The sequence below is a fragment of the Python bivittatus genome, unplaced genomic scaffold (genome assembly GCF_059951505.1).
Source record: "Python bivittatus isolate LINGU-HERP-01145 unplaced genomic scaffold, Pbiv_v1 ctg000410_np1212, whole genome shotgun sequence".
Lineage (NCBI taxonomy): Eukaryota > Metazoa > Chordata > Lepidosauria > Squamata > Pythonidae > Python > Python bivittatus.
In genome coordinates, this window is record NW_028277067.1 from 13,508,627 (window position 1) to 13,519,212 (window position 10,586).

Consider the following 10,586-nt stretch of genomic DNA (forward strand, 5'->3'; position numbering starts at 1 on the left):
TACATAGGAGATGTAAAGCCAGACCAGTAAAGGGATGTTTTAATTTAGCTGTGACTGGAGACTTGTGAGATTATCACCTTGAACCGAAAGGAACAAAAAGTGTAAATGCTTGGATTCAGGATCAGTGACGTGCAGAAAAGCACAGTCTGCAACAACTTAATTTAGGCTTAAATTTGTGCAAAAAATGACCCTTCACAGCAGCAGTAACTGATCTTTGAACTCTAATTTGTTACAGACCATCCTTTTTTGCATTCCACCCTCATTCTGCTCTAAACTTTCCCAGTTTTTTGTTGCTATTACTGTTTTTCAGTTTACAGCTAATCCCTGCATCCCACTTCAAGCATTTAATGAAATGTGCCCTAATCCATCCATATTTTATGCCATAATAAAGTGTGTTGATCTTCATGATGCTGCAAGGCTGTCATATTTGGGGCACGTTGTGGGGTGGAGTGGTGAGAAGGGAAGGGAAGGGGAACAGATTATGCAAAATTGAATATTTAAAACTCTCCGTTTGCTTCTCTCCCAAATGTGCTGGAATTACCACCTCCACAGCCTGGTTGTGGAGGGAATTTGTAGATTCCTGGCAGACGTTTCCTGAGGAAGAGATTACAGTAGTATGTGGCTGGGGTTAAACCTCCCTGGATTTGATAATACAAATACTGAGATATTTTTCTATCCACACCTTGGTAGCTTCTCATCCACTCAGCTGCCAGCATAAGTTATCCCACCTGCTCTACACATGTGTGTGTGTGTTTAATATGACAAATATCAGAGGGGTAGCCAGGCAAGTCTGTTGCAGAAAAATAATAGAGATTTCTGGCTTGCAGAAAAACAACAACAGATTTATTGCAACGTGCCACGAAGGCTTTTGTCATAATAAATATGTCAGTTGATGAGAGACCACAAGATTTTTTTCGTTTATCTTTTCTTTTCCCCCCACTGTGGATCCTCAGCAGCTAAAGTATCTGCTGCCAGTCAGGCACTTCTTGCATTAGCAATGTGCTTTTTATAAACGTGACAGCTCATCTATTATTAGGAGTATTAGTATTGCTATGAAATATTCTTTAAAAATCACAATCAAACAAGAACAGAGAGAAAAAAATGAAAATCCCCCAAAAGTAAATAGAAAAAAACATGTACAGGCATTGGAAAATTAAATGAAAATTAGAAAAATTTCCTTTTATGGTGGGAAGGAAAAAAGGAAGAAAGAAAAGTAAAAACAGCCCCCCGCCTGTGGGATTCTAGAAACGCCTCTTCCCAAAGGATGAAAAATGAAATAAAAATATAGACAGTGAGGTGCGCCCTCTGGTGATGGAGTGTGAAATGACAGGAATCAAATCAAATTAAAAAATATTTACTGTCCAAGACCAAACACCTGACAGGAAAAAACATTGTTCCATTTCTGGCAACAGTAAAACAAGGTAAGCCCCATTCCCACATAAAATGTCCGAACCTACAGAAGCACCACCTGAAGAGTGCCAAAGGGTGTTTGTCTTCAACCTTCTGATGTTCTTTGCCCTAAAAAACAAAAAAGCAAAGATAATATCAATTGGGAAACTTTGTTCCTGTTATGTTTGAGACAGCTATAAGCAAATTTCTCTCTTAGGCTGTATCCCCTATTTCCTCAAACAAATCTGCCTCTTCTCACCACTCTGGGGACTTTTTCCCGCCTTCTGTTTCCCCTATAACTGTATGCGCTTACAAAACTTCTCTCCCAAGAACCGGCTCCATTCCTCTGACAAAATGGCTTAATCCATAAAAGTTTATGGTGGACCAAAATGGGTCAGGCTTATTCATAAGCAAACAAACAAGCAAATAAAATCTTCAGAAGCTTAGCAGAGCTACCTTTTTGGAAACTACTACCTTGGTTAGTGTTTAGTTATATTTTACACAGCAGTTAAAAATAAAACTGCCTCAGCTGAGATCTAGGTGTAGTTGACTGAATGGTTCTAGGTTAGCCGTATTTATTTATTCATCAATATTTATTTATTGGCCAAGAGTATAAGCTGCTGCAATCAAATCTGACTCTGAGCCTCATACAATTCCTCATCTCTGTAAATTCAGATTAAGAACAATATTAAACATAAATACATATGTATAAATAAATCTAAATATAAATAAGGACGTGGGCCAAATCAGTAGCAAAAGGAAAAAAGAAAAGACACCCATCCACCACCACCGCCGTAACCCACCTCCCCAGGAAAAGGAAAAGGCGCTCTTGTGGTCAGTGTTAGAAGATAAGGAAAAGACACAATCTGTTTTTTAAGGATCTTTCAGCACTGTGGAGCTGTACTACTAGCTACCCAGCCTTGAGTCATCAGAAAATTCATATCAGCATGAAAAGTTGCTGAACTCTGTCCTGCCTCTATTATGTCTGGGCTGCAAAAATCTGAGCAACCAGATCCTATATTTTTTCTGCCACCAAATGGTGGTCGAGATGTTTGCAGCCCAGAACTTGTAACTAGCCTCCCCGCCTCTCCTTCAAGTCCTTGTGGTTACCTGGTTTCCTTCCAAGATGACAGGTGAAAAGGTGTGATAGATTTTACGCACCACCAGGCTGCCCTTGGACAGTCTTGGAATAAGTGGGAAAATACTACTAATTGCCGCTAAGGGTTTCTTAAGTGCATCCTACTTGTGGGTTAGAAATGAGATGAAAGCAGCAGCATGAAACAAAGCGGACGAGCAAGGCATTTTTGTGTCATGGTTAAGTACCAGTGAGGATATGACCTACAATTCACCAGTCAAAAGAATCGGGATGTTGCTGGTGCCTTTACAAGAACAGAGGTTTGTTCTGGAGGGAATAGCAGAACTGAGAACTTATGGATATGGAGCCAGAAAAAGAGAATGAGAAAGTGAAGCATAGAAAGGCAAAGCCATGAGTAGTAGGGATCTCATTCTATGGCCTTGTTCTTTCTAAGAGCAAACTCAGTTATTGAGCGTCAACAAGACTGAAGTGAAAGTCTGCAGAATTTTTTAAAAAGACAGTGCCCAAAACCAAGAGACCATCCAATGCATCTTCATGTGGAATTATGTTTTTTCTGGGACATGAAAAACTGGCAGAGGGAGGACTGTCAGCCCCCTCTGTCAGCTATATTTTTAAGAATGGTCTTGAGCCCCTCGTTAAATAAAATAATAAAATAAAAATGAGGGGAGGGCCATTGCTTTGTTTGAAAGTATAGTTCCCCAGGGAGAAAAAAAAAAAGGAAAAAATGAGCATTTTCATCCATTTACTTTCTGGTCAATTGGTACTTTGTGATTGGATGGACACACTCATCAAGACAACTATTTGGGAGGATGCTTTCCACATGCTTTCAAAATGTGGGAAACCATGAAAAAAATGCTGACATTTTGTTTACCCTTTTCACGGATATTTCTTTCATTTTTGCCCAGAGAATCTCCAGATAGCAAACTTGCTTCTTCACTTCCCAATCTTGTAGGCTAAGCTGTGAAACAGACTGGTTGAACAGCATCCAAATTCATGGCACTGGGTCGGATTTGAACCCTTATTTCCCCTAGTCCTAGCTTTCACATTAAAGGTATAAGATGGCAGTATACTCATCCAGGGGGAAAAAAGAGGAAATTCAACCAGGGATTGGATAAAATTTGCAAGTGCTGGTTTCTATTTATGCCTATTCAGAAAAAAATTGCACCACCTTAGATCAAATCGTACATGCCATCATAGTGGGAAGGCTGCTGTGAAGGGAAGCCCTGGGAGAGCTAGCCCCACACAGAAGGGGCCCCTTCAGCACTCCACCCTACTCAGCTGAAATTTTCTTTCAAAATGATCCTTACCGTTCACAATGTTTTAAGTATTGGTAATGATTATAGTGTTAATAATATTTGATAATGTTGCTTCAAAAGCCAGAATGAATGTGATGAAATGGAAGTTGGAAGCTTCTGGGCAGAAGTTTACCTTTTGTAGCTGGCACCCAGTCAACTTGTAGAAAGCTTAGGCACTTGGAATTTCTTTGTTTTTCCAATCCAGCCACCCTAACCAAGTTATTCTTAGCCCCTTCCTTAGTGCAGCACACTGGATGACTGGCCAGTTGTGATTTAGGGCCCTCCTGCTTAGTCCGCTGCTATATATTTGCTGGGGGTGGCCATTGTTGAGGTTCCTGCTCTCCCTTCTGATGTTTCACTTTCAGTCAAATTTGGACTGGATAATTCCTCAGGTAAGGATATTTCCTCTCACTCAAGGCACAAATTACCAGGCTCAAATTATCCTACTTCGGACCCATTATGCAAAGACCCAACTCTCTGAAGAAGGCTCTCGTGTTGGGAAAGAAGGAAGGAAAGAGAAGAAGACAACCAGCAGCAAGATGGATGACTCAGTGACAGTGGCAATGAGTCCACTGTTGGAAGACCCGAAAGACCAGGTTAGGGACAGTTCATCATGGAGAAAATTTGTCTACAGTATGTGATTGCTAAGAGTCAACCCTGACTTGATGTCAATCAATCAATCAATCAATCAATCAATCAATCAATCAAAGATACTTAAAAAAAGTCTGACCACTGTAATGTAAGCACTACATTTGGGCACTACACTTCACACTGAGATCTACTCCAGATGCTCTTCTCAGTGCATGAAAGAAGGAGCTGGAAGGTAACCAAATGACACAAATATCTTTATCAGGTGTGCTCCTGGTCTTGAATTTATAGGGGAAAAGACAGTATCCATGGATGTAATCTATAAGATATACTTCCTGCTTTCAAACAATTTTAGTCAAATCAAATCCCTGTCGCTTTCCAGGATGGGACCTCAGGGGGCCAACACAAAATGTAAAAGAACAGAGAGGCTCCACCACTAACCAGGATGGGGATAGATCAGGACTGACAGTCTGGAAAGATATAATACAGCAATGTGGCGTGGAAACCAGAGTGTGCCTCTAGTCACCAAGGCAATGAACAGAGACATACAGGCCAAGGAACAGAGATGGGGAATCAAATGCCCTTTTAACCCTTATAAAGCAGGTTCCAAAAGGTCACTGTAAAAGGAAGTGGGAGTCTCAGCTTCTCTGCCAGGCAGACTGGCAGGCACCCCATTAAAGCAGGCATGGGCAACCTTCTTCTGGCTGTATTTTTCCATCTTTTCTCTTCCTGGTACCTGAAGGCAGCAAGGGGCACAGCAGTGACAAGGGGATCTCTTTGGAAGGAGTGTTTTTTGCTTTTCTTTTCATGTACTGTATGTTGGTTGTTCATTTAATGTACCCACTTCACTACTTCTTTTCACCCCCCAAACCGCTCAGTTTTAGTGATTTGCTTCCATTTTCAATGGTGCAGTCTTAAAAGGATGTGAGGCCACAGATGGCCTTCTTCTGCAATAAAGAATCCTGATTCTACACCTTTGCATGTCCATATCTCCAAGTGGAAGCCTCTGCCCAGATATTTATCCCGTACCGTTTCTCTGCAAACATTTGCTAGCTAAGACTCTCCGGATCAGGGTTTGTACTGTAGTTTTGTCCAGATTTCATAGACACTGGCTGGGTTCTCATAATACACTAAGCCATGGTAGTTTTACTATTGTTTATTTCATAATTCATAATTCACAATTGGTTGGGTTCACTCAACACACTAAACGAGCGTTTTTCAAACTTGGCGACTTCAAGATGTGTGGATTTCAACTCCCAGAATTCCCCAACCAGCATGGGTGGCTGGGGAATTCTGGGTGTTGAAGTCCACACATCTTAAAGTTGCCAATTTGAAAAACACTAGACTGGACTAAACCAAAAGCAACCTTCTGGAATGTTGGTTTTAATAAGAAATCTGTAGAAACTTTCCCTCTGTAACCTGGCCAGTGTTTGTCATCCTATCAATCAAGAGCTTCCTGTTTTCATTACCAGGTCCCTGAAGTACATCTTCTAGCTAGCACAATTTAGAATACATTCTGCGTTTAATTTCAGAAACCAGGGTCACTGACCTTTTTGTATATCTACAGATCCCAATTATCAGCAGAGAGAGTTTGAGTGTCTCTTCAGTTTCCAATTTCCTCCAAAAGATGATTAGAAATGAGAATTGAGGTTTTCCAAAAAAAAAAAAAAAAGTGCCTGTGATCAGTGAAACACCGAAAAAATGCTGCTTCAAGGTATTAACAGTGTTTTGCAGTAGTGGAAGAGATGGGGGAAGGCCGGCCTTCAGGTTTAGAGAAGGGGCTCCCTTGAGGTCCTGTGGAACAGATGGGGAAGCTAAGCAGTGCGGATTTGAACCCAGCATTTGTAGGTTCAAGAAAAGCTCTGTGTCATCTGTACTGTACTTTTTTGTTTGTACAGTCTACTTTAGCCAAGGATCCAGCCACAGAAAGTGTGTACCGTATCTCGAGACCAAAGTTGGCTCCAGGTTTGTGAGGTGACACCGGACTTCTCAGCCCAGCCTACATTAGGAAGATCAAATGGATGCAGGTGGACTCACATGGGGAAGAAAATAATATATCACTAGCCCCCAGTCAATCTTTCCCAACTTGTCACTCTCCACAGGCGTTGGACTAATGTCCCAATATAGACTGGGGATAACTGATCTAGAGAAAAAAGCTGATTATGAGAATTATCATCACACAAGTCACTTTGCCTGGTAGCCCCAAACCCCACACCATAACTAGAAAACTAGTGAGTCACTGCAAGAAAACATTTATGTCTTAGATTTCTACCCCACCTTTCATTCAAGAACTCAACGTAACATATGCAGCATTTCTTCCTATTTTTTACTACAACAACAACTCTTTGAAGTGGGCTGGGCTGGGCTGAGAGACAGAGTGAGTGAGTGAGTGACTGGCCCAAAGTCCTCTAGAGAGCTTCCATGGCTGAGGGAAGATTAGAACATGAGTCTCTCCATTTCTAGTCCAACACCTTAACCACTGCACTACACTGTCTCTCCTTCCCCATCAGATGCTGCTCACTTCATATCTTTAAATGGGCAGCCTCAGGAGGTCTTGCATAATAGCCAAAGGGCCCAGGGAGGAAAACAGGAGGGGACCTGCTACCTCAGGTAACCTGGTCCTAAGCCCTGTAATGCTTTGAAGGTTAAATCAGCACTTGAATTTGACTTGGGGGAAAAAACAAGTAACGTCCAGCAGTGCTGATTGCTAAGCACTGGTGTCAAGTGAGTGCAGACTAAAAATGGTTGATACCACTCTGCCTACCCCCTCCCCAGCACACAGACTCCTGTCTGGGGCTGACTGGAATTCTGAGAGCATTCTCAAAGCAGCCCCACATATGACAGCACTGCCACATTCTTGGTACACAAATAATTGTTGCAAGGCTCCCTCTCTCCAGGTCGTGCCATAATTAATATAACATCCTGAATTTCACTGTCGGTGTGCAATCTCAAACCAGACATCCAGTACAAGCCATGATGACATGACATGCATCAGCATAGCACATCTTTCATCATAGAGAACCAGGGTGGTGTGCTAGGGGAGGAGAAAGGAAACCCGGGTTCTACTCCACCCTCAGCCAGGGAAGGGCCCCGGGTGTCAGCCTATAAGGTAGACCAAACCAAGAAACCAATGCCACGTTGGTCTAAAACTACTTTCATTGGAACAGCAACAGAATCTTGCAGGTCCAAATGTGCTTCCCCCCCCCCCCCACTTTATCTTCGTATAAATTAGGGAGAGGCTTGTCTGAGACATTTTCTCAAATTAGTTTTTTTGAATGGACTCAACTTGTCTGATCTCTTGGGAGAGGCTCCTCCTCCTGCCCTTCAAGGCCATTCCTACTGAGTGGCTTTAGGCCAATTGCTCTCTCTTTCAGCTCAACCTAGTTCATAGGTTGGAGCACTATGTTTGTGATCCTTTAGGACCCTGAGATCCTGAATGAAAGGCAGGATATACTCCCTCTCCATTGTGGGGAGATGGGCGGGGACAAGTCTATTAAATAAATAAATAAATAAATAAATATAAATCAAATAAATACATAAATAGCACAAAGAACATTATGTAATCTGCACAACATGACTGATGTAAATTACATGATTTGCGTCATTTATGCAATGATGTCATAATGCACATGACATCACTTGTGCCCGCTGTGGATACCAGCACATCTGGAGGGCACCAAGCTGACTAAAAAACAAGAAGAAGAATTTGGAATTATAGATCAGGATTAAAGAATCAGAGTAAAACAACATTTGAAATACATCAAAAGACCATTTCTTGTCCCTTGTCTTATTTCTCCTGTGAGTCAAAAGGCCCTTCCAGTTCATTCCAGTTCTTCTCCTGGTTCTTCTTCCTGTTCCTTTCTGCCATCACAATGGCAGCAATCACTGTCACCAGGACAGTGACTGTGATCACCAAGACAGTGGCTGTCTCTGCCATGCACAGCTGGCTGTCCACAGAAACAAGGGGTGAGCCAGCTAATTGCCAAGGGCTGTAACAGGTGATGTTTTCATAATCATCCACATGAAGGTGCCGAACACTAATGATTTTGCCAAAAACCCTTTGGAGATCACAGTCGCAGGCCCATGGGTTACCAGCCAGTTGGATGTGGGTGCTGACTGTTTGGATGTTCAGGAAAGTCTTAAATTTTAGATGGATGAGCTGGTTGCCAGTCAAAGCTAAAAGATTCATGTTGTGTAATGAAGTGAACGCCTCCACCTCAATGAAGCTGATGTTGTTGCTGTTAAGCAAAAGGACTTCCAGGTTCTGGAGCATAAAGAAGAAGCCATTATGGATAACTGCAAGCCTGTTAGACTGAAGGTAGAGATGTCGGAGCCTGGAGAGTCCCCGGAAAGTCCCTCTCTCGATTGAAGTGACCAGATTGTGGCTCAAGTCCAGCTTCTCCAAGTTCTCCATATACTGCAAGCTTTCAAAACCCAAGGCTATCAAACAGTTGTGGGCTACCTTGAGATCCTTCAGGGAAGTCAACTCATTTGAGAAGTCACGCGGTAGGTGAGCAAGCAGGTTGTAGCTGAGGTCCATCTTCTCCAGGAAACTCAGGGACTTGAACGTTTGGGGCCAAATCTTAGCAATAGAATTGTGGGACAAAAGGAGGATCTTCAAAGACCACAAAGCATCAAAGCAGCCTACCTCTAGCCCACTCAGGTTGTTATGTCTCAGGTTCAGCATCCATGTATTGTGAGGGATGCCATGGGGGATATGGGCCAGGTGCCGATCATGACAGTCCACAAAACTGGAGGATTCATAGCAGAAGCATAGATGGGGGCAAACCTTGGAAGTATCAGCCCCATGAACAGGAAAGAAAAGAGCAGCTACAAACAAGAGAGACATTTCTAAGAGGCCTGGAACAGAAATTATTCTTGCTGTGCACTTGCAAAGCCCACAGAAAGAGAATAGAGATCTATGCTCCTGCACTTCAGATCCTTGTCAGCTTCTAAAGATGGGAGAAGAGAGTCAGATTTCCCCAGAGGAACCCATCACAAAGAGCTCTTTGTCAAGTGATTAGCTAAGAGCTTCCTTGGACTTTAGCCTTGAAGAACAACAGGCAACTTGAATGAACAAGAGAGGAGGAAATGAATCAGAGACCTGTAACTGGAGCAGTGGTAATTTCTGGAAGATATGTCATTCGTATCTTAGTTTCTCTGTTTTCAGCACTCACTGGTTGATCTTTGATAGACTGAGTCCAGGACAGAAAATTGGCATTTTTTTCAGTTGATCACATTTTACAGATTTCTTCTGTAGAGAAATACTAAGCAAAAGAGAGGGAAGAGACAGTGATTGGCATATTTGTAGTGGATGGAAGTATGATTGCTAGCATTAGTTGTATGGGTCTGATTAAGCAAAAAAAAAAAAAAAAAATCCCCTTCCTCTGAAGTATATTTTTTCAATTTTTCCATGGTTATGCCACACATAGCAAGCACAGAGAGACTTGAAAGAACAGGTTAGGGATAGATCATCATGGAGAAATTCTATCTATGTGGTTGCTAGGAGTCAAAAATGTCTTGATGGCACATAATCAATCAATCAATCAATCAATCAAATATTAAGGAAGTGACCATGGAGCCCTCTTATCCTGTACATGAACCCTACTGCATGGAATGAAGCCACAAAGTTCATATGCTATTAAATGTTCATGGTTCTGAAGTCCAAATGTCAGCTAATGTTCTACTAGCCTTGACATTAAAAGCATTTGGCCAGTAAAGCGAGAAAAGGTATTCTTTAAAAAACTGTTTTTTAGTCAATTGTCCATAGTACCCCTGTGTTTACAACAAGAAGCACTTGTGCACAGAGTATAGGAGGTCAGGAGGATGGGAAAGGATTCTAAATCTGGATACTAAACTTTTATCTTGACAGAAAAAACTGTTTACTGGATACCTTTGTGAGGGAACAAATCTGGAATAAGATAGTGATCCAGAGAAGGACTTAGAATAAAAAGAAAAGCTGCAGTTACTCTAGAAGCATGATTATGGTGGCCTGCAGTCTGACCCTCAACGTGAATATACAAAAGCAGACCTACAGCAGATCCAGCAGGAGCAAAAAAAGATTTCCCTCTACATCTATTCTGTGCATTTCCTATCCCAAACATGAGAAACAGATTAAAAAATGCACTTAGCCCCCTCCCTCAATGCCCAGAGGTAAACTGTTCAACACTTCTAGTGCAGTAGCTGCTCCTTGGATTAATTCAAGGAATAGGAGTGAC

The 10,586-nt window shown here is 42.0% G+C and overlaps 1 protein-coding gene across 1 annotated transcript; it reads right to left on the reverse strand.

Moving 5' to 3' along the window:
- Positions 1-5,724: 5,724 nt before the first annotated feature.
- LOC112541126 (uncharacterized) lies at positions 5,725-9,513 on the reverse strand. The gene has a single exon (XM_088143267.1). The coding sequence runs from the start codon at positions 9,215-9,217 to the stop codon at positions 8,156-8,158; it is 1,062 nt and encodes a 353-aa protein (XP_087999393.1). The 5' UTR covers positions 9,218-9,513; the 3' UTR covers positions 5,725-8,155.
- Between the last annotated feature and the right edge of the window lie 1,073 nt (positions 9,514-10,586).